Raw genomic sequence first — 24827 nt, forward strand, 5'->3', positions numbered from 1 at the left:
AAGAGGGAAAGAACTGAACAAGAATACATTTCACAAGTCATGCCCTTTTATGGAATGAACATCTCAAAATAGAACAATAAAGAACATTGATTTTGGATCATGGAAATTACACCTCAGCTATTTTTAAAGTAGATACTTGCTATACTTCACAAACAAGGTAAGTAAGAATACCATTTCAGCCAGAAGTTTAGCTTTGATTGATATATCATCGAATCAATAATGACGACAACTGCTATTAAATGCTTCAACTCTATTCAACTGAAGCTGTCATATTGACGCAATTGATGAACATGTCCTGGTAAAACCTAAAAGTTAAACTCATTAGAGCACCTTCTCTGAAGTCATGATATAAATCCCTGTAAGACTATTTCAGATGAATGCCATACTAACATTTACCTTCAGATCGCGGTAAACAACGTCACGTGAATGGAGGTACTCAAGTGCTGACACAATCTCTGCACCGTAGAAGCGTGCCCGGTCTTCTGTGAACACTCGTTCGCGTGACAGGTGGAAGAAAAGCTGAAAGAGGCAAGAGCAGATGGAGTCAAATACTTAGCCGTTAGAGTAGGTCTGTTTAAGTTTGCCAAGCAAGTAGTTAACACCGAGTGACACAATCTCCATGTGATGGTGACATGTATATGTGAGGTCTCACCTCGCCTCCGTTGGCATATTCCATGACAAAACAGAGTCGATCGTGGGTTTGGAAGGCATATTTTAGTGTCTGCAGGAAGAAAATAATCACATTAGTGGCAATAGTGGATGCATGCATCACACTATTTCAGGGTAACTCTCTACCAACAGGTGAAAAAGAAACCTGTTGAAATCATGTGTGTCATATGGATCAAATGAGCTGAATACTGGCTGTTTACATTCAGGAATACTGAAGACAATAATAGGGCTGTCATGTTAATGTTGATGATTGAAGGGGAAGGGAAAGGGTGATGGAAAAAGGAAGTCATACCATTTTTCATAATCCTATGTAAGGGTCCTAAGTGCTGTATCATAGGCAACTGGACTTGTTTCAGTTTCTTGAAGACGTTTCACCTCTCATCCAAGAGGCTTCCTCAGTTCTAACTAACTGGAGAGGAGTTGCAGGCTTTTAAACTCTGTGTGGGAGTGTCCTTACAGAGTCATTAAGGACACGTGTGGGTTGCTGACCCAACCGGCCTTCATGTGGGTTGCTAGGGCTAGGTGAGCCCAGGTGTGAATGGTTGTTAAGCTGTCTGGGGAGGAAACTCAGTACTGCATTGTAGGTAGGTGATAAGTAATGTCTTGGGCCACCTCCTCTGTTCAAAGACGGCCGTTCCAGTTCAACATAGATGGATTCCATTAATCCTCTTTCAAACCACTCGCTTCTCTGGCCAAGATGTTTACATTGCTTTCCTCAAAGGAATGTTTTTCTCCTTTAGATGTAAGTTAACAGCAGAGTTTTGACCTGAGGAGTCTCCTCTGACATCTTCCCATGTGAACTTGTCCACATTCTTTATATGTTCTGTGAAGGCTTCCACTTCCCTTGCTCTGATTTTGACCCAGGTGTTGTCCACATACCTGAACTAGTGGCTAGGAGCAGTTCCTGTGAAGGTAATCAAGGCTCTGCTCTCAACTTCTTCCATGTAGAGGTTGGCCACTATTGGGGACACTGGTGAGCCCATGGCACAGCCTGTCATCAGACAGAGGTCAAGCAGGGTTTCCCCCAAAAAACTTGCTAAGCCTGGTGGTAGGTTGGAAAGGTGGCCCACCAGCGCGAAGCATGTTTTTTTTTGTTACATTTTTTTGTAAATCAATGTTAAAAGGTGACTGGAAATTTTAAAAAATTACTGTAATAATCAATGTAATCGTGTTATTTTAATACATTTATTGACAATATTTAAGCACCAAGATAGTCTCACAAAAGCACCACTCTTTAAGTACTGTTCAACACGTGCTTTAGGAGCCAGTGAAGGCATTTTAAATCACCAATTATAGCTTCATGCTTCGTATTAAATACTGGCTCGAATGCTGCAGCGATTGACAAGCCTACAACATGAAAACAGTGCAAGCTAACTATTGGATATTTCATAATAGATATTTCATTATAATCAGTGACATATTTACATTTGAAACAATGTGGCATTGTTTACATGTGCTTCTGCTTGCTGCCATATTGATGCTGGTGCGATGGTGGAGAGACCCAACATGAGCGTTTAGCACATCTTGCCTATACTGTAAGTAGTGCAAGGAGCTTCAATAAAAGCTCTGGTCGAGGATCCCTGTTGCCCGCTGGCGGTGGCTGCGACAGACTCGGCAAAACATACCTAAAACCGAAACTTTGACTTTATTAAAACAGCTACCGCCACAGCGTATCTAACGCTGAATTTAATAACGGCGTTTTACTACTAAACCACTGTGAAATTAGCGCACTTAATATTGTTAATATTTTCACGTAGTAATTGGTCAGTACAGCCACCCACTGAATTTCGGGTCCACCAACCAATTTTGATTAAATCCGCTGGTTCTATGTTTCCCACCGCGGCAAGGAGAAGGCTGCTCTGCCACTGCAGCGGACGAGTCGACGAGCTAACACAGTATGTTAGCTAGCTGCCTCATATGGATGCTAGCTCGTCGTCCGCTGCAGAGCAGCCTTCTCAGCCAATGTTGCGCCGCTGCATTCCTGGTCAACAGGTGAACCAGCTGGTTCAAAGTCTCTGCCTTTGTTCGTCCAACTTTGGAAGAAATAGTCCAACGTGTTGACCATAAGATGTCGCCATTGCGTGTTCAACTTTGTTACTGATGTATACAAACCTATTTTGAATAAACAAATAAACGATGCTTAGCCTGGCGGGCCGCCAGGCTTTTACATTACACTGGGGGAAACCCTGGGTCAAGTAAGGCACAAATGGTTGTTGATGTTATTTCTCTCACCTTGTTGGCGAAATCCTGTGAGTTTTTGATGTGGTGTTGAGTGTTACTGACCAAATGAACTAGGATACTGGCTAAGTGCTTGGATATGTATAAAACAGATGGTTTGAAAGAGGAGTAAAAGAATCCATCTATGTCAAACTGGAACGGCCATCTTTGAACAGAGGAGGTGGCCTATGACATTACACATCATCCACCTACAATGCAGTACTGAGTTCCCTCCCCAGACAGCTTAACAACCATTCACACCTTGGCTCACCTAGCCCTAGCAACCCACACGAAGGCTGGTTGAGTCAGCGACCCACAAGTGGCCCTAACGACTCTGTAAGGACACTCCCACACAGAGTTTAAAAGCCTGCAACTCCCCTCCAGTTAGTTAGAACTGAGGAAGCCTCTTGGATGAGAGGTGAAACGTCTTCAAGAAACTGAAACAAGTCCAGTTGCCTGTGATACAACACTTAGAATTACCATGACCTGGATGACTGAGAAACTTCATCAACTATGTAAGGAAAAAAAACATCAGCAATAATGTTTTGTATTTTTTCCTTTTAAATATGCATAGATGAAAGGCAAAAACCACAGGCACATAAAATAATTTGACTTATCAAGTTGATATAAGGACAATGGTGGTGATTGTCAACTTGGACAATTCTGGTTCAGGTAGGGTCTTAAAAAAATAATTAAATACAAAATAAAATGATAAATAAAAAATAATAATGCATTAATTTTAAATTGTCAAATGTTGAACTCATTATCTTATATAAGCAAAAATGAAATTACAAACAATACTGTGTTCGCCCATGTTTCGATATATCCCTCGATTTATGTATCATAGTTTTGGTTCGATATTTGTTTTTTGTGAAGGAGGAAAAAAAAAGCTACAATATTTCTATCCAAAACTCTCTGTTAATTTTGCTTATTAGCAACAACAAAAAGCATTTTATATTTCTGGTGTATTGTATTGTGTCAAATAAATATACTTATATAGAAATAAAAACACTTTCAAATGTGAAAAATGCCTCTGAGCCTTGACTACTGGCCTAATAAAAAGAAAAATAATTACTAGCCGTTTGTGTTTTAGCCAATTTATCTTCTATGGCTTTGTGTGTCTTTTCATAGAAGTCAGGAATAACTTGGCTGCTGAAAAATGTATGAGAGGGCAGAATGTAATGTGGATCATTTGTTTTCATTAGGTGACGAAAACCCACATCTCTCACCACTGAAAAAGGCCTCAAGTCGTTTGCAATGAATTGCACTGGTGATTTTTTTGTTTTTCTGGACTGGGAGGACAGGTTTGTTTAAAGACATGAGAGAGAGACTATTGTCTCACTGACGTTGTTACCTCCACACAGCAATATCGCTCGATTCACAACAATTGGATATTTATCCAATATACAGTACAGACCAAAAGTTTGGACACACCTTCTCATTCAAAGAGTTTTCTTTATTTTCATGACTATGAAAATTGTAGATTCACACTGAAGGCATCAAAACTATGAATTAACACATGTGGAATTATATACTTAACAAAAAAGTGTGAAACAACTGAAAATATGTCTTATATTCTAGGTTCTTCAAAGTAGCCACCTTTTGCTTTGATTACTGCTTCGCACAGTCTTGGCATTCTCTTGATGAGCTTCAAGAGGTAGTCACCTGAAATGGTCTTCCAACAGTCTTGAAGGAGTTCCCAGAGATGCTTAGCACTTGTTGGCCCTTTCGCCTTCACTCTGCGGTCCAGCTCACCCCAAACCATCTCGATTGGGTTCAGGTCCGGTGACTGTGGAGGCCAGGTCATCTGGCGCAGCACCCCATCACTCTCCTTCTTGGTCAAATAGCCCTTACACAGCCTGGGGGTGTGTTTAGGGTCATTGTCCTGTTGAAAAATAAATGATGGTCCAACTAAACGCAAACCGGATGGAATAGCATGCCGCTGCAAGATGCTGTGGTAGCCATGCTGGTTCAGTATGCCTTCAATTTTGAATAAATCCCCAACAGTGTCACCAGCAAAGCACCCCCACACCATCACACCTCCTCCTCCATGCTTCACGGTGGGAACCAGGCATGTAGAGTCCATCCGTTCACCTTTTCTGCGTCGCACAAAGACACGGTGGTTGGAACCAAAGATCTCAAATTTGGACTCATCAGACCAAAGCACAGATTTCCACTGGTCTAATGTCCATTCCTTGTGTTCTTTAGCCCAAACAAGTCTCTTCTGCTTGTTGCCTGTCCTTAGCAGTGGTTTCCTAGCAGCTATTCTACCATGAAGGCCTGATTCACACAGTCTCCTCTTAACAGTTGTTCTAGAGATGTGTCTGCTGCTAGAACTCTGTGTGGCATTGACCTGGTCTCTAATCTGAGCTGCTGTTAACCTGCGATTTCTGAGGCTGGTGACTCGGATGAACTTATCCTCCGCAGCAGAGGTGACTCTTGGTCTTCCTTTCCTGGGGCGGTCCTCATGTGAGCCAGTTTCTTTGTAGCGCTTGATGGTTTTTGCGACTGCACTTGGGGACACTTTCAAAGTTTTCCCAATTTTTCGGACTGACTGACCTTCATTTCTTAAAGTAATGATGGCCACTCGTTTTTCTTTACTTAGCTGCTTTTTTCTTGCCATAATACAAATTCTAACAGTCTATTCAGTAGGACTATCAGCTGTGTATCCACCTGACTTCTGCACAACACAACTGATGGTCCCAACCCCATTTATAAGGCAAGAAATCCCACTTATTAAACCTGACAGGGCACACCTGTGAAGTGAAAACCATTTCAGGTGACTACCTCTTGAAGCTCATCAAGAGAATGCAGAGTGTGTGCAAAGCAGTAATCAGAGCAAAAGGTGGCTACTTTGAAGAAACTAGAATATAAGGCGTATTTTCAGTTGTTTTACACTTTTTTGTTGAGTACATATTTCCACATGTGTTAATTCATAGTTTTGATGCCTTCAGTGTGAATCTACAATGTCAATAGTCATGAAAAGAAAGGAAACTCATTGAATGAGAAGGTGTGTCCAAACTTTTGGTCTGCACTGTATATATATCCAATTCTTGTGAATTTCAATGACATCTGCTGTGAAGAGTGCACACTGCAGTCACAAAAAAGAGTCACTAGACTAGAACAGTTCCAGTTGTTGTTTCCAGTTGACTGGTGAAACAAGTTATTGTTCCATTTATATTGTTCATAAATTATTGAAATTTGACAATAAGGCCTTAGTGTGGTACACTGCAAACAAATAACGGAGATAATATCATTCATGGCACCATGTAGACCATCTTTTGAAATAAGAATTAAAAAATTAAATGAGTTATCATGGCATAAAACCAATGATCCTAGGCTAGACTAGCCACTAAAAATGGCATAGGCATCTCTTCTAAAAGAAAAAAAAAGATAGAGAATCGAATCATGACCTTAAAATCGAAAATCAAATTGAATCGAGGATTTGGAGAATCATGAAACCCCTATTCAACACCAAAACCAAAATGTCCCGACAACAAAGATTTGAGATTTGAGATTTGAGGGGCACATGAATGTCTGAACCTAATTTCCTTGCAATCCATACCATGGTTATTGAGATATTTAAGTCTTGATTAAAGGGGTGAATAGAGTGACACTGCAATCAATACACTATCCATGCTGACAAATACTGTCAGTGGCATGCCAAGTGGCTGGAGTAATCATCCAATAGAAGCTCAGCACTGAAAGCATTCAGACTGACCTGAGAACCATTTGGACCAGAAATATCAAATCTCAAGTGAGTATTGGCTCTTCTTTCTGAGACAGCATTGCACTCAACAGCATGGTTCCTGCAGAACTACAATCAAGTGGGTCATTTGTAAGAGTTCTCACCGTGAGGAAGGGGTGTCGTGTGTTTTGTAACACTCTGCTCTCTGTAACTGTGTGGGCCACCTCATCCTGCCAACAAACACATGGTTGTCAGACACATAGAAAATGCATAATATAAAATGTATAGCTTTACTTAGTTACAATTGTAACTTCCTGAATTGGCACCATCTTTGTGGCTGATACATACAGTCGTCTCTAATTTTTTTCTGCAACTTTGCCCCAGAATCAGCAATGGTCCAGCGAGGCATCATTACCGCAGTACCAGCAAGGGGCACTTGTGTTGCTATGTGCTCCAACAACTACCAGGTGACATCTGTGAGTGGGGTTGAACCCATGAAACTGCCTCTGTGTTCACCACCAATTTCACCATTTTTTCACATTAAAATTGTGTTTACAGGTCTTGGGGGATACTACTACATAAGTGAAAAAGTGGTAGAAAGCCTTTTGTGGCTAAAGAAGAAACTGCATGTAATCTGATAAATTCCTTACAGTGATGTCACTCAATGGCTAAGTTGCATTGTCGGTAATGTAGGCAGCCGTTCTTAAAAAGCAGTCCAGTGGTCTAGCTTTGTACTCCTATAACCCTGTTGGACTCATTAAGGACAATTCAAAAACAAAGGATCAAAATCGATGCAGCAGAACCAGACGTATCACATTTTTATTCCTTGTATTCTTCTTTCTTTTAAAACCTGTCGCAACATTACCAATGATACAACTCAGCCACTGAGCAATCAAACCACACATCCAATCACACTTTCAATCTGTAAAATCAATAGAATTAGCCTTAAACTGTACAATGGTAGGCATAGTTCTCCAATACAAAGTACTTCACTGCAGCATTTTCACTAATAAGAGAAGGTGCAGCGACAGAAACATGGAGTATCACATAGAAGGAAGGCAAGAAATATAATAAAACAGCAGTTTAGGAAATAAATCTTTCTACTGAAAGAGAGAAATAACTTGATCGATTACATCTTAATTATTTCACTGCTGGAAAGATGGCCCTTGCATAAAAATGGGCTGTCCATGCAGCAAAAAGATGCATTTTTGAAATTGGTGCTCTGTGGCCAAAGAAAACAGAAAAAAGGGCTGTGGTAGTCCCTTTTGGAATAGGAATCGTCCAATCATAGCAAACGCTTGAACTCCCACCATAACCTTCTTGAGTTTCACATCAAGAGCGTTCATTCACTATGATTGGATGAACAAACATGACTTTCCGTCACAATCCTAGGAGATAAAGTCAGATTGCAAGAGGGGCAGCAATTGACTGTTATTGCTAAGGAGAACTTTAAACCTCATGTCGATGTTAATTTCCAGTCTGACACAATATTGTCATGATTCATTGTCACTGGTACTATGCTGATGCTCTGCTGCACTTTAGCAGGTATGGCATGAATTACCCTGCGACAGCAAAGAAGCAGAAAGAGATGAATGACTACTGTAGCTAAAACGAATTGTGTACACACACAAATTCCCACACACAGACACATTACTTACCTTGGCTATAATGACCTCTTTGCGCAGTATTTTCATGGCATAATGTACTCCCATGGACTTCTCTTTGACCAGAATAACCTTGCCAAACGTCCCCTTCCCAAGCAGCTTCAGGTACTCAAAGTCACTCATTGTCTGTAATGTACACAAGGCCGAGGTGTGAGAATTCACTTGGGTTGTGATTTTGTCTTTATATTGATTTTGTACAAAATTGTACATCTGACCTGAAAAACATCTGATCTCAAAAATCTTCAGAGATGATTTTTTCCTACTTAGTCATATGTCTCATGTACCAGCTATGTTTTTTGTGTTTCAATGAAGTATTCCCTATTTTGATACAAGGAATGCAAAACATTCAACATGGTAAAGTTTACCCGTTTCACCAAACTTACTTCTCTCATGTAATTCGTTCCACTGCCCCTTATACACTGATTTAGCGTCACAGCTGGTGATACGTTCGCCAAATGGTCTTTTTCTTAATGTCTTAGATTGGACAGGATGATTGAAACTGGGATACAGTGCTCCACGACTTAAAACATATACTGAGCAGGGGCGTAAAGTGGAGGGCCAATGGCCCTTTCCCTATTTCCTACCGGCACCCTTGCTGGGTACACACCTAGCAGGTCGAAACAAGCGATTAGTTTGCTTGAGTACTTGTCTGAGCAAACATCACAGAATGCAGTAAAAGAGGTTCAGGAGAGGAAAACAAATGCTTCTTGCAGGAGGCCCAATGCTACAGCAAGGATTATCTGATGATCTCTCGACAATGCATGCAACTAAAGTAAAACTAAAAATGAGGCACTAAATGGCCCCACTGTTCTGCTTGGCAGGCTTATCAAAATTAACTTTTTATTCATGTAAAACTGTCCGCAGGATAAAAGATAATCGGGGTCTAGATGCAGACTGCTAATCAGTCAACTACTTTGAAAGAAATTACACAGAAAAAATAAAATGTAACAGAATATAAAGTAGCAAAAATTTCATTGTGCCCTGAATAGTGACCCTTACAATACTGCTTGCTTGTTTGTGTTTGAAAAAAAAAATTAAACAATGCAAAATTTTACTGTACTCATACAGTCTCCGTTTGATCACATCAAACTAGGGGTGGGCAATCTAGTCAAAGAACTAATGTCACAGTATATTTAATCACAATCAAATTGTGGGTGCCCACAAGATCTCATAGTCTATTTTCACATTGCCCACCCCTAGATCAAACTCGAGCTCACTATCTTCATATCACTGTCCCCAACAAGTTAATCCTCTCACCACTTTGGTGCAGCTCTTAGACATAGCCACTTCCATCTCCTCCAAGCTACTTTGGCATGGTGAGCCAAACACATCCATTGGTTCTTCCTCCTCCTGTTCTCGCATCTTCAGACTATTTGCCACGGACTGGATTGCCCACATCCACTCCTCTCTAAGAGACAAAAACCTTATGTCAGGCTTCATTGAATAGTCTTGGAGAGTGGGTTGACACACAAGAGGCCACTGAATGCCCTTGGGGAATCACTTAAAACATTTTTACGATATTGTGACACAAGCCTAGTGGGAAAATAACAACGTGCTTGATGTAATATTTTAGCCTGTTCTTACCTCTCCTCATTGCTGTCCACATGAAAGGTACGTTCAATGACAGTGGTCCACTGTAGGCAACGGATGACAAATGTGTTGGGCCGGGGTCTTTCAGTCTTCATTAACTGGCATTCTGTAAAAAACACAATAAGAATGGTCTTTACATGAAGTTGCTGAAGATTTAAACACTGGGGACGGACTGTATAAAACTAAAAAAATTCAACTGAGAGTTTTTGAAGGTAGAAATCAATGGGAGGACTCACCTGCCACTGAGAAATTGTTGAGAGGCGGTAAAGTCTGGTCGTTTAGATCAGGCTTCTCCTTATAACCAATGAAGGAACCGTCACTCTTCAGGATGAAATACCTGGGCCTCCATGTTTTGATATATTCACCTGGTTGGGAAATAGAAATGCAATTGTGCATTTTTCCTAAAACACTTGCAGTGCCAAGCCTTTCTTCATTTTGATAAACAGCACAATAATATCATACTGATTCTCATGCTCCTTACCTCTTTTATGCAGCCAGCCTTCTCTGACTATATTAACTTCATTCATGGTAAGAGATGTGTTTCAGAGAGGGTCAGGAACAAGAGGTCAGGTAGGGGAACTGTGGATTTCTCTTAAAGCCCCTCAAGTCTCAGTCACAGTTATCTAGATCTGAACAGCCCGTGCTGAATGAAACAAAGGAAACAGGATTCGAAACAACTGTCATAGTCTAACAGAGTATTAGGGTAGTTTAGACAGTCATCAGTAGTTGCAGAGTATATTCAGTTACAGTTGATCGTTGTAAGTTTGATTAAGTTACATTTAACACTTAAGAATCTTTTAAAAAGATGAAGTACAAAACCATTGTAGTAACTGATTTACAAACACAATATCAGGATTTAAGGTAAAGGCTGGTCAGATTTCAACATTTGGCATACAAAGCACTAAGCACTTTACCTGTAAGACCTTGTAAAACTTGATGTAAAACATAAGCTCAGTTCTACTCTTCACCTTTTACAGTTCTGAGTTTATCACTATAAAATCAAGTACTTTTAATTAATTTCCATATGGTGCAAAGGGCCCCTACTAGGTGAAGTCACAGGGGCAAGCCATACAATACAGAGTTATTTAAACAGGATAGCAGCACAAAATTTGCAACTAGACTAACTCTTACTTTCCTTTATGTTATTAACTGTAGCATTAATTAAACAATAAAATATAGTCACTAGCTCTGAAAGCCCATAGTGACATCTTCAAATGCCTTGTTTTGTCTAAACAGCAGTGCAAAGTTCTCTTTCAAACATTTGCTCGGTATCTCTCTATGATGATTTAAACAATTTCCCCCCGGGGATTAATAAAGTATTCTGATTCTGATTCTGATGTACGCACCTCTGCATAGTCCTCAGAAGTCCAGTACAACTCACAAACCCAACAGACCCCACTGGCATGCAGACTGCAATAGGACAGACATTCTATTGCAGTGTGGTCATTTTATTCAAAACCTCTTCTTGCTCATCACTCAGAAAGCTAAATCTCGACAGGACTGCAAACAGGACTATTGGCTTAACTGTCCACAAACTAAACTAGCCAATCTTTCAGTGGGTGCTAGATCTAATTTGCTCAATTTGCTTACATGCTCCCTTGTAAGGATGGTTTCCTGTGCTCTGTGCACTTGTATATATTAAGCAGGTCAGCAGTAAGAGTGCATTTTCAGTGCTAGTGCATGCATTACTACACACCTATGTGAACAAAACACAGGTTTAGGAAAACAGATCAGCTGTAAAGGAAAGGGGTTGGTTTGGTTTTTCAAGATTCTGATTCCCATTCATATTCTGTTTATCAAAACCTTTTAACGATTCTCGACACCCAAAGAGCACTGTCAAGAAAGGTCTCATGCTTATTTCACTTAAACTGGCAATAAACATGTGGAAACCAGATAATATTTAGTGTGAATGCTGTAGGCTTCTCGTTGTTGTTATTGCTCATTAAACTATTGTTATGATTACCTGATCACCAAATTGCTGAAAAAAAAAAAGTTTTTGTATTTAAGTATGAATATTAAAACATCTTAACAATTTAAATTATTTATTGTGAATGCTAAAGTCTCGTGTTAACAAAAGTTCAAAAGTTTAGTTATTTCTCCTCTGCTGTCCAAGTGTATGAAGGAAGCATCTCATCCAACTCTTCTCATTAACTATTCATAAACATACTATGTAATACTGGTCACGATTACGTGTGCATTATTTTGCCACACACGTGAAAAATAACTCACCTCTGAATAGCCATGGGTCACATTTCGTGTCGACATACATTAAATATATTAGATTATAAGAAGTTAAGACATTTACCATCATACTCCTGATTTTTGCTATTACTGATAGCGAAGGACGTTTGAGTTATCAACTTTATGAGCTAAAAACACTCCGTAACAGCACTCAATTTGACAACGTTTTTATAATTTCCGGGACGCGTGACGTAAACGCTAACGTACACTTTTACCACGGTTTCGTGTATGATCAGGCCATCGAACAGAGAAGGGTAACGTTACTGTAGGAACTTATAACTAACGCTAACGTTAAATTAACATCTACTAGAACATGTATGGCTTGAATAGATTAAGAAGACTTAGCAAATTTAGGGTACTTCAGTTTTCGGATTTACCAACAAAATCACAGTCTAAATTCTAGCTAACCAATCTCGTTGTTGTTGACTGTGAGCTAGTCTGCTACCTAACGTTGACTTAGTTATCAGTAGTCATCTGCAATTTATGCTGACAGTGGAAAAATTACTTTTAACGTGCCGTTTACAGATGAGTTAGTGAAGTAAAGTAAATCTAGTTAGTAATAACCCAACCAACCTCTGACAATGTATCAAAGTTACTGAATGCAGGAACCACCAAAACGCCAATTAACGCTTAAGATTTCTTGACCTCAGACAACTGAATGTTAGCTAATATGCAGGTCACATAAGTAATAACTAACGTTAACTCTGAATTAACGTTAAAGTTGGATCCCACATATTAAGTGGGTTTTACAGCTAAAAGACACAATTATGCTTTCCACAGGCTACTTTCGAGATAGTTTTTCACTGTTACGTCACCATAATGTTACTGATGAACGAACCATATTCTTTCAAATGTTTATTAGTTAACAGTCTTATTACCGATCATATGCCTTCTTAAAAGTGACTGGTGGATGTTAACGTTAGCCTTGCAAATAGCGAGGTAGTCAACCAACTTGACTAAATGAATTACAGGTTCCTCAGCTTATCTCGTAAGTCAATTTATCTTACACTTAATATAACGACAAGACTTAACGAACATTTTGCTGACTTTATCCCACGTTGCTCTCGTTTCACTGCAGTTTTGACAGGCTAGATCCAGTGCAGGCCATCCACCCAGAAAAACACCATGGACTCTCTTCTTCTTGGTATTAGGTAGGTGTTCACTGATCGCTGGACTCACACCGCCTTCTGCAGACAAGACGGCGCAAGTTCTTCTCAAAATGGTATGCTGTACGGTGACACTGTAGGGCCATCTTTCATTTAGGACTTTCATTTAGAAACTTTTCTTTAAATTGGTATGGTGTTTTCATAGATGTATGCATGTGTTTGTGTGTGTGTATTATATAAATATGTTATAAAATTTAAATTTGTGGTAATATCTTAACTTTTATAATAAGATAGAAATGTGGTCAATGTATATATATTATGTATGTTATAATTTAGGTTATGTATGTATATTTGTATTTATGTGTGATAGTATGTATGTACGTAGGTGTGTATGTGTGTATGTATGTACATGTGTTCAGTACATATGTATACATGCATATATAGGTGTGTATGTAAATATATTTATATATAATGTTATATATTAATTGTACATATAGTATATCGAATTGTATATACTTATATGGGAGTGTACGAAAGTACACAGAGACTTGACAAACTTATTAAGAAGGCCAGCTCCATCCTGGGATGCCCTCTTGACCCAGTGCAGGTGGTGGGAGAGAGCAGGATGATGGATAAGTTGTCATCGTTGCTGGTAAAGGAGTCCCACCCCCTGCAGGCCACTATCACAGCACTGGGCAGCTCCTTCAGCGATAGACTGATACACCCAAAATGTGTGAAGGAGAGGTATCGCAGGTCCTTCCTTCCTGCTGCTGTCAGACTGTACAACCAGCACTGCTCCCAGTAGACCCCACATGTGCACTATACCATAAAAACTCTATACAGAACCCATTTCTCTTTTTTTGCATTAACTGGAAAATTTTCATACCCATATTTATTATTTATTAACAACAATACACTGCCACACTGTTGACAATTACACTGTTCATATTGTACAATATTATGTATATACAATGTAAATGAGTCTATTTCTATTTCTTACCTTTTTATTATATTGTTTATTTTTAACCATTATTATTGTTTATTGTAATATTACTGTCCTTTGGCTGCTGTAACACAGAAATTTCCCCTGTTTGTGGGACAAATAAAGGAATTCTGTTTCTTGTTCTGACTCTGAAATTTACCTTATTGACACATACTGCGATGTGACTGTTGTGCATGTGCACATCGATAACCACTGATCAGTCTCCATATCATTTCATCGCTCTTAAGTTAATTGATTATGACTAATTACAGAATTGTGGAGAACGGGCAGAATTAAAAAAGCGTATACTTCTTCCTACTCCTTTTCGGCATGTCAGTGCTTGTTAACGGAATATACTTTGTAACGTGTTTCATTTTATTATGCTTATTTGTTGAACTGAACTTGAATTTATAATAAAACCATTCAAATGAATAGGCCTCCTCATTGTACCACTTGTTTAGCTAAAGATCAGCAAGTGAAATGTGCCTTTATTGCATTTTCACAAATAAAATAAAGGTTTCACAGATCAGAAACTGTGTCTGAATGAATCTTCAGGGCCTGTAGATTAATCTAGTCCAGATTTGAGAAGTCTGGGTACAGTGGTTTTTGACCTGGACCAGATCTAATGTGGTCTATATGATGAGAAAATGGTGAAATCTGCCTTTATTGCATTTTCACAAATAAAATAAAGGTTTCACAGATCAGAAACTGTGTCTGAATGAATCTTCAGGGCCTGTAGATTAATCTAATCCAGATTTGAGAAGTCTGGGTACAGTGGTTTTTGATCAGGACCTGGTCTTATGTGGTCTGTAGGTATCAAACAAAAACGGTGAAATCTCCCCTTTAGCATTTTCACAAATAAAATAAACGTTTCACAAATACAATAGCGGGTGTCAGGCAAAGTTAATGTCTTACCTAAAATGCCTTAAATGTTTTTACATCAAGAAGTGTCACAAAAAACAGACAGTCAGTGTACAAACAGTCGCACTGCACGTTACGTTAATTTCCTCTTAACTTTCCCCTTAAGTGCCGAATCGGAAGCTGGCGAATCGGAGGCTAACTACAGCGTCGTGTCTGACACGGAGGCTGAGCCGATGCTGCTGCCGCTGCTCATCAGGTAAATTAGTCGAACTTTTTTTTGTTGACCTTATCCACCAAACATCTCCAACCAAACACTGTTTTAAATGTGTTGACCTGCCAGGAACGTAGTTAGCTGTTAACTTCAGAACATAGCCAATGCTAACAATGCTACTTTGTTTGCAGGTAAAGTTGCTAGCTGTTGTAGCTAATGCTAACGTTATGCTAACCTAACTTCTTTGTTATTATCAGCTGTTTTGCACGTCATTTTAATATTTGTCCATCTAAGTCTGTGTGAAATGCCTACAATTATGCTAGAAGTGAGTGAACTGGACCCTGCTCAGTCATATAAGTAAGGCTTAGGGGTGTTTTGATATTAATTTTGATGTATTAAACTGTAGTGTGGTCTGTGTTCACAAATGTATGTTACCAGCAGTGTTTGTGCATGCAGACAGACTGCAAAGTAAAGAAATATTCTAAATAATATAATTCATGTCATGTATCCCTAGAATTAGTGAGTAAAAACTAATAAAGAGGAAAGATGAACCTCGGCCATATATTTTCTTCATGCAGTCTTTATGAAAGACATCTGTTTTTAAACCTAACAAAATGTTACCTTTTATTGCAGAGTATCCAGAGGAGTTTATTTGGAGAAAGTGAATTTCTTTTTTCGTTTTTCACCTTTTTAGTCATATACTACTTCACATGTTCACTTGATGTCCCCATATAGAGCTGTACTTATCCTGTTGATTGATGAGATGAGGTTGGCAGAAGCATTGACCCCATGTCATGAAGGGTTAAGACATTTGAGAAACAAGCCAGGATGAGAGAGAGAACACAGCTGCTTTTGTGTCTGTAACAATGTTCCCTACACATGACAACCTTGTGAAGTGATAACAAAGTATGACTTAGAGAAACTCAAAAGTAGTGCAGAAACAGTGCAGGATGAGACAGGAAGAGAACAGGAAGAGGGAAGTTCTTTCCACAGGGCGATGTCTTCACGGATTGGAGAAATCGTGTTGCCAAGAGGCTGGGACCAGCCTGTGCACCAACGAAAGGAGAGTCAAGTCTAAACCACGACCTCCTCACCTTTTTTGACCAATGACAAATTATAACACTTCAAGAGCAAAAATATAACTGTGATTGTAATGCGAATATCTGCATCCAGGGTTCAAAATTAGCGGTCGCCAGTCGCCAGTGGCGACTAACTTTGAACCTTTGGCGAGTAAAGGCAGCCGGCTAACTGGCCACTCTGGCGAGTGAAAAAAAAATAGGGTCCGTCTATGGTCCAACTACTTTGATGTTCCTCCCGCCCCGGCTGTGACGCTCGGGTTGTGCGCCGATGTCGCGCAGATCTTCAAGCTCACAACATGCTGTAAAGCAAGGATTTGCTTGTTGCCTCTGATTATACTGATAATAGCCTACCTATTAGCTTCCAATGTAGACGCGCGACATGCGCGCTCACAACCCAAAGCGGCGCGTAGCCGGGTGCATTCGGTGCGACGGCGACGCCGTTTTTTCCCCCTGTGCATGTCCGTGGAGCTGTGCGCCGCGGACGTGCACGGTTCCCTACGTTGCTGTGTCAGGCAGGTGTTTCCCACGGAGCTCTGCCCCGTTTCAAAGGTGAAGGAAGCCCTAAGTGGAGAGACGTTGCCTCCGCGATGTAGAATGTGTTTTATAGAAGAGAAACACACAGTTCAGGACCGCTGACTTGTATCATCAAAACAGACACATGTAAACACAGAAAGCTGAAAATCACTGGACATGTCTGTTGGGATTATACAAATCAACAGTGTAAAGTAGAGCTGTCAAGATGTATGCTGTAGTTAATTATTGCATATCCTACTGCACCTATCACTCCTATTGTTTCTGATGTACAGGTGCATTAGAATGTCATGGGAGAGTTTATTAAGGCCTATGTCACTAATTCACCGAATTAAACATCCCATGTCTTTATTTATTCAGTTTATTTTAATAGTAATAATTATGGCTAACATTCAATGAAGACCTAAAATTCAGTATCCCCAAAAATTTAAATATTTGGCCTTCTGAAAATTATGTCCATCTATATGCACTCATACTATAATGTAATTAGTTGTTAATGGTAAGCACCCCCTTACCTTTAAGAATGCAAGTTAATACATTAAATGTTAATACTTTTCAGCAAAAAAGTATGTTTTATAAATAAACCTTTAAGGGAAAAAAAGGCAAATTTGACTCATTCCCTTATTCCACACAATAATATGCTAATATTGCTATAATATGTGTTAAAAATGCTTATGAGTGTATTATAACAGTTAAACACATTGAAAAATATACAAAACAGCTATACATAATTTTTGGCCAGTAAAAAATCTTTCTGGCCAGTAGATTTTTAAAGCTCACTAGCCAGTTGGCCAGTGAGCAAAAAAGTTAAGTTTGAACCTAGGGATGCACCGAAATGAAAATTCTTGGCCGAAACCGAAAACCGAAAAAGGAGGAAGCCAAGGCCGAAAACCGAAACACCGAAAGAAATAATTATGACAATTATTAGAACCATAGCATTTATGGCTACGATGTGTACTAACCTCACTAAAATCAAGGCATTGCAATAAATCAATTACGAAAGTATGAAAGTATTTATTTAGCACTGACATTACAACAATGCACAATATAAATCAAAATTCAAAATAAAATGTTTAACTTGACCCCACTCGTGTACATTAAATAATAATTTACAGGCTTATAACTGACTGGCCTGCTGAAAGACTGTAGAATTAAATATGTTCTCATAAAAACACAAAGTGCATAAGTCAAGTGCCTTTTAAATTTTTCTCTGTAGACTACTACAACAAATAACAATGTACAGGTTTATAACTGACTGGCCTGCTGAAAGACTGTAAAATTAAATATATTCTCTCATAAAAACACAAAGTGTCAAGTGACTTTTACATTTTTCTCTGTAGGACTACTACAATAAAGTGCATTCAGAACAAGTGCAACTGCTGAAAGATATAACAATATTTTCTCTGTAGGCCTACAACATAAAAGTGTATCAAAACAAAGATTACCACTGCCTGTGCGCCTTTATCAACAACAAATGCACCAAGAATTGTAGACGTACAAAGTGGAAAACAAGTATTTTAACACTAGACATAGGCCCATTCTACTTCTTGAGGTAAAGTGGCAGGTTTTTCTTGATGAAGAGTAGCTTTTCTGCTTTGTCACAGTGAAGTCTGTTCCTCTTCTCATCGAGAATATGAGCTGCAGCACTGAACAGTCTCTCGCTGTCAGTGCTTGTGCACGGCGCAGACAAGTACTTGCGTGCCATCTTTGCCAGGTCAGGAAAGCGGCCATGGTTATTTCTCCAGTAGGCAAGAGGGTCATCACTTCTGGAGATGGGGACTTCAGACAGATAACCATCTAATTGTTGAGCGGTTGAGCTTGTTGGCTGCCTGACATTTGAGAAAGATAAAGGGCCAGTGTATAAACATTTTTATCAAATAAAATAAAAACTGTATAGCAGAAAAATGAAATAATCAGTCACATATAATGAGTCAGCCTACCTATTGTTTGGGGCATTCTCTTGCAGGATCTCATTGAACATATCAGACAACGAAGGCGCATGCACCTCATCTGGTGCAGAGAGACGAGTCCTTTTTTCGGCGCTCTGCTCTCCTCCTGCGCTGTGCGCAGGTCCGTCTCCAAGCGGGTTGTCCGCATCCATTGCGGCCTGGATCATTTCTCGTGCGCGCTGTTTTATTCCCACATCCAAGTAATGATCCTTATAACGCGGATCAAGTACAGTCGCTATGAAGTGCAGAGGGTCATCGTAGCTCTCAGTGAAACGTCTGTTGACAGACTCTAAGAGTGTACTTTTCATTGTTTTCACCCCGTGGTCCGTCTCAACTTCTTTACTTAGAAGACGCTTTAGTGCCGCAATTAACGGTATTACGTCTGCAACAGATGCATCAGAGGAGCTGATCTCTTTAGTTAGCTGCTCAAAGGGGGCAAGGACGGAGACAATGTTTTCGATTAAGACCCACTGGTGTGAAGTGAATGTCGCGGGGAGCTCGTGATCTGCGCTGTAAGCAGCCAAGACTCGCTTTTGCGCAAAGAGGCTTTCCAGCATGTAAAAAGTACTGTTCCAGCGTGTACTCACGTCTTGTTGGAACCGTTTTATCTGTGTTCCAAGCTGATCTTGCATAGACTGTAAGCGGGAATAGGCCAGCTGAGAATGTTTAAAGTGGCCAACTATTCTTCTGCCTATAGCCAATATGTCTTTTACGCTGCGCTGAGACAACACGCCGTCGTTCACAGCCAGTTGTAGTGTGTGGGCCATGCACCGTATTCCTTTCAGCTGGCTGTCTTCTATCGCTTTTGCCATATTTCTTGCATTGTCACTCACTATGGCATGCACTTTAGATCTTTCGATATGCCAGGTGTCGAACATATTGGTGAATGCATCAGAAATTGCTGCTGCTGTGTGTGAGCCTCTAAACTCTTGTGAATGGAGCAGAATCTTTTGCAGCTTGAAATCTGTGTCTATCCACTGCGCGGTTAGGCTGAGCATACTGGTGAGGCTGACGTCGGAGCTCCATATGTCGGTCGTGAAACTGATAGCTGTTATATCTGATGCTAGAAGCTCATGGACATGAGTTGCAACGACATTAAACAGCTCAGGTAAACACACGTCTGAGAAATGTCGTCTGCTTGGCATAGCGTAACGGGGCTCAATGTGATCTATCAGCCTACGAAATCCCACATCTTCTACGACAGAGAACGGCTGATCATCTAAGGCAATGAATTCCATAATTTTATGTGTAATGCCTTTCGCCTTGGCAGAATCACTGGAAAACTTTCTTGTCTTTTCAAAAACGTCCGCCACAGACGGAGTGGGCGTGCTCGGTGTCAGTTTCCTTTTCTGTGTCGCATTCTTCTCATATTGAGAATGGTGAGCGGGATGTTTGGATTTCAGGTGATAAATTAAACCCGACGTGGAGAAACTCTTTGCAGATGCACCCCCTCTTGAAATTTCAGCATTGCATGTTTTGCAAATCGCTATCCGTGGGTCTTTCTCCGAGATAGTGAAATAAGTCCACACCGCAGACATGCTGGCTCTTATCCCGTTTACCGCGTGCTGGCTGCGCTGTTTGCTCGCGTCATCAAAAGTGTCGGCCGTGTTGTTTCGGTGATTTAGGTCTTTCGGCCGAAAACCGAAAATGCACTTTTGGGTCATTTTCGGCCGAAAATTTTCGGTGGCCGAATTTTCGGTGCATCCCTATTTGAACCCTGTCTGCATCCTTTTTCTGGGCGACGGGTTACAGAGTAACAGCAATCCGCTGACTGTGATTTGTTTAACAGAGAAAGGTCCATGATCATGCTTGCTTAATGATACAATTCTAAATAAATACTTAACCGGAACGTCGTTGTATGTCTTCACTCAAATAAACGAACACGACAATTTTGGTGAACCTGACGTGATTTGAGAAAGGGAGACTCAACGTCATTTGACAGAAGGAGACGTGATCCCCATTGGGCCCGAGACGAGCAGACCTTTCCGCCGTATCGGAGTCGGACGATCGGACCCCTCAACACTCACAGAAACCTGTTGTTTTAATAAATCAAATTCTGCATATTGAACATAAACAAATTACTGTGAGTGGAGAGGAGGTAAGGTTATTTGACATAAAAGTATATCGAAATTATAGAAAGCTATGCTACATGTTGAAAGAATTGTATCATTAACGTTCTTAATGCCGAAAAAGAGTTGGGTTTAAAGTCCCTGAGCTTGAGTCTCAAAAAGGTAATCAGCAGATAGGTAATCCCGTCAAGATCAATAGGATCTTGATAGGAAGAAAATTTAAATAGGTTGAAATCCCTCAGGGTGGAAGTCCCTAAAAAGAGTTGGGTTTAAAGTCCCTGAGCTTGAGTCTCAGAAAGGTAATCAGCAGATAGGTAGTCCCATCAAGATCATTAGGATCTTGATAGGAAGAAAATTTAAATAGGTTGAAATCCCTCAGGGTGGAAGTCCCAAAAAGAGAAGAGAAAGGCCTAGTGTATACAAAATCTGGTTAACCTTTATCATAATCTTCTAATGCATTGTGTGTTGTTGCTGTTGCTTTAAGGTGTGGGAGGTAGTTACAACAGTGTGTTGGCTCAGAAGGCAGTAGTGTCTTGGTGGAAAAAAAAGAAAAAGCGAACGGCAGAAACCTAACGGTGATAACACACGCAGCATTTTTTTCTTCCTCCTCTGAGCTTGCTGCTTGGGTGAACTCCATACAAACTGGCTGGCTGCTGTATTGTGAACCAATTGAGTCGGTTGTTCAGGTGAATACCATACAAACTGACTGGCTGTTGGGGAAAAGAAGCATTGCATTGCGTTGCATTGTGTTGTGTTGTCCTGTGCTGTGTTGCGTGTTGAAGTTTCTGTGGGTGGGAAAAAATAACGGTGTAAACAAACGTAAAGTGTTTTAAGCAAAAGCTGGTGGAACTTTTTGTCTTCATCCAGTGGACAAAGTATAGAATTACACCAAATTTTGAAAATACCTCCAGCTAGTGGAGCAAAAATAGAATTACATTTGACATTTTGTATGGCTCCATCTAGTGAGTATAAATAAACATTACATCAAAAATTGTGAATTGCCCCACCTCATGGTTGAAAAATAAAATTGCATAAGTACTCAAATATTGCCTCCATCTGGTGGGGACAAATTAAAATAAATAAAAAAAACTCAGCAAGACATTTGATGCTGACAACTAGTGGTCAAAAAGTAGATTGGAAAATATATTAAATTTCACCTGGCGAATTAAGTGAATAGAAGTTAAAAATATCAAATTCAGTTAAAAGAGGGGGTGTGTCTTGCTGTGAGGAGGGTTTCACTGGGTAAAAAAAATAAATACATAAATAAATAAATACAATTTTTTTTTAAAACACTTTTATCCACACTGACAATTAAATAATAATAAATAATGTTCCTCTCACCCCAGCAATGGAAGGAACACAGAACCCCAGCAACTTGAGTGAACTGAAGGACTGGATTTTCCAGAAGAGAGAAGAAGCAACAAAAGACAAAGAGATGAGCAAAAAGGAGCTCAGGAAAGGAGATTGAGAAACTCTGGAGCAAGTGGGAAGACCAAGGGTTAATTTCCAGAGACCCAACAGCGCCCCTGCCCAATCAAAGCTCCATTCTGTGCATCTCCACACTTGCAACAGGAAAATACAACGAGGTCAAAATTGACTGGGAGAGAAGAGGACAACACTTGTGGGGAAAGAAAGCTGTGGAAAAGGAGAAGGAGAGAGCTGACGAGACTGCAAAGGTGTGCAGTCTCATGTCCCAAGCAGGAAAGATGAAGGCTGACAGTGACAAAGAGAAGAGGAAGCGCTCCCAACCGGCTGGTGAAGGAGCCACCTCCCCAACAGGCCCCACTGAGAGCCCTACAGCACCCCCTGGAGGAACTGCAGGGATATACCCAAGCCTAATGGGGTTAGAAGAGCACACCTCAACCCCTCCTTACTCGCAGGCTCTATCTGACACAAACCCATTCAGGCAAAAACAAGACTTACCAGTACAGGCTCCCACTCTCGCAGTTACAGGCGGAGTATTGGAGATTGAGGACCCAGTACGAAACCAAACCCAATCAAACCAAATGGAGCAAGGGTCAGCCTTAACTGACATTTTGGCAATACTGAACTCCCAGACGGCTCAACTTGCAGATTTGTCACTGTCAGTCAGGGAATTCAGCCAAGAAGCAAATACATCAAGAGGATTGTGGAGATCAGGGATGGTGCAGACATCTGGAGAAGTGGAACAGAACATGACCAGCACAGAGCAATCATTGATACATTTTTATGATGAAACCAAAGGTGCTGCCAGCCTCAGCCCAAGAACATCATCACTTCAAATTGCTCCAGCTCTCCTTGATGACATCGGCATTCCTGAGGGACTGCAGAAGAGGATAAGTTTCCAATCGCCTCCACTGAACCAGGCGGTCGACAACGCAGGAGGAGATCCACTCTCTATCGACTCAGAGGTAGCATTTCCACCCGATTTCCTGCTGGCTCCAGACCCAGATGACTGGACTCCTACTGACGCTCAGCTGATGGAAGGCTCCGTGACTGGAACTTTCAGGGGACACGTGATCCAACCAACAACTAAGCCACACCCATACAATCTTCGGAGCCAAGGGGGCCGTGAATCAACAACACGTGAAAATTATCCTCTCAGGGTGGCTAGTGATGGAAGAACAGTATACGTCCCATTCCGACACAGAGACATGCAGGGCCTGGTGGACAAACTGCCACCTCTCACCGGAGGAGCCTCACCATGGATCGCCACCTTCGAAAGCCTCACAGCCGGAGACGTGTTGTGCCTCGGAGATATGAGAGCTATGTTGGCAAGGATTGAAGGAAATAAACAAGCCCAGGGACTCCTGGCAGAAGCTGGAGCCAAGGCTCACCTCAGTAATGCCAGGCCTTTCGACCTCCATCGCAACAACCTTTGGGAGGTTTTGAGAGCACATCACCCTACCGCCCGTGATTTGCACTCTGTGAAGTCACTTAAGATGAAGGAGGGCGAAGATGTAGGAGAATACCTCAAGAGAGCGGAAGAGGTGTGGGAGGCACATACTGGCAACAGATTTGACCCCAGTGACGCAATGACTACTCTCTGGAGAGATCAATGCCAGAAAGGCCTGCCTGAAGCTGTGCAACAAAGGCTAGAGGAGGTCGTTGGACTGGACTCCAAGTCGGACAAAGAATGGAGAGAACATCTCACACATTGGTTGAGAACTTAAGACAAAAAGAAGACAGCTGAAAAAGATGAAATGGAACGACTGAGTGCGGTGTTGCTGAAACAGCAACTATCTGAGAAGAATGCCCAGCAGAAAGCTAAAGCTAAACAAATGGTGGTCACCTCCCCATCCCTCACTCCCGATGACATACAGGCAGTCGCAAAAGCAGTTCAGACTGCTATGGCAGCCCAACAACAGCCAGCTGCGGCAGAAGCAGTCAGTGCCCAGCCTTATGCCACACAATCGCCCGGAGGATATGGCAGCTACAGAGGTCAAGGAGGATCATCAAGAGGACGTGGATATCCTAGGACACTGGGACAGTGCTATGGATGTGGAGGAACCGACCACTACCTAAGATACTGTCCTCAAGCAAGGTAACTGGTGCAGTGGACAACAGGAGCAGGCCACACCCTATGGAGGAGGAATGATACAAGGAGATGGAATAGGAGGAGGACAAGTTTCCCAAGCTTACCAGATGCCCCAGAGTGCCTGGCCCCAAGAAGAATATCAATCTCAAAATTACTGACTGCATCTTGAGTCGGGTGCAGATCAGCTAATCTGCATTATCAATGGTAAAATGGTTGAAAAATGAACTCATCCCCAGATATGGAGTACCACGCTCCATTAAGTCAGACAATGTCTCCCATTTCAATAACAAATGCTTAGCTAAAGTAGAACTAGCATTAGGGATCACACATAAGTTTGGAACTATCTATCATCCTGCCTCGCAGGGGCTGGTAGAGAGAGCAAACCAGACATTAAAGAGAAAAATGGCTAAAATATGTGCAGGTACTAAACTTACATGGGTTGATGCTCTGCCA

The 24827-nt window shown here is 40.9% G+C and overlaps 2 protein-coding genes across 3 annotated transcripts in view; one reads left to right on the top strand and one right to left on the bottom strand.

The window, feature by feature from the left end:
* The window catches only part of LOC311269845 (RAC-beta serine/threonine-protein kinase-like), a 27050-nt gene extending 12886 nt beyond the window's left edge, over positions 1-14164 (bottom strand). The window contains exons 1-9 of one of the 2 annotated variants that reach the window (XM_084374312.1): positions 13106-14164; positions 10310-10471; positions 10065-10193; positions 9823-9934; positions 9496-9646; positions 8233-8364; positions 6739-6804; positions 653-721; positions 397-519 (exon numbers count right to left, since the gene is read on the bottom strand). In XM_084374312.1, the coding sequence (XP_084230438.1) occupies positions 397-519; positions 653-721; positions 6739-6804; positions 8233-8364; positions 9496-9646; positions 9823-9934; positions 10065-10193; positions 10310-10355 (828 nt within the window). In that variant the 5' untranslated portion in view covers positions 10356-10471; positions 13106-14164. Of the gene's footprint in view, positions 1-396; positions 520-652; positions 722-6738; positions 6805-8232; positions 8365-9495; positions 9647-9822; positions 9935-10064; positions 10194-10309; positions 10472-12642; positions 12736-13105 lie in introns of those variants that run through there. The other variant, XM_084374313.1, reaches the window with a different exon arrangement.
* Positions 12971-24022, top strand: LOC311269844 (uncharacterized protein). The gene is made up of 4 exons (XM_084374311.1): positions 12971-13057; positions 13148-13220; positions 15185-15274; positions 22204-24022. Exon 4 carries the CDS (start codon positions 22546-22548, stop codon positions 24007-24009), a length of 1464 nt encoding a protein of 487 aa, XP_084230437.1. The 5' UTR covers positions 12971-13057; positions 13148-13220; positions 15185-15274; positions 22204-22545; the 3' UTR covers positions 24010-24022.
* The last annotated feature ends 805 nt before the right edge of the window (positions 24023-24827 follow it).

This window comes from Pagrus pagrus, assembly GCF_965226575.1.
Source record: "Pagrus pagrus genome assembly, chromosome: 14".
NCBI lineage: Eukaryota > Metazoa > Chordata > Actinopteri > Spariformes > Sparidae > Pagrus > Pagrus pagrus.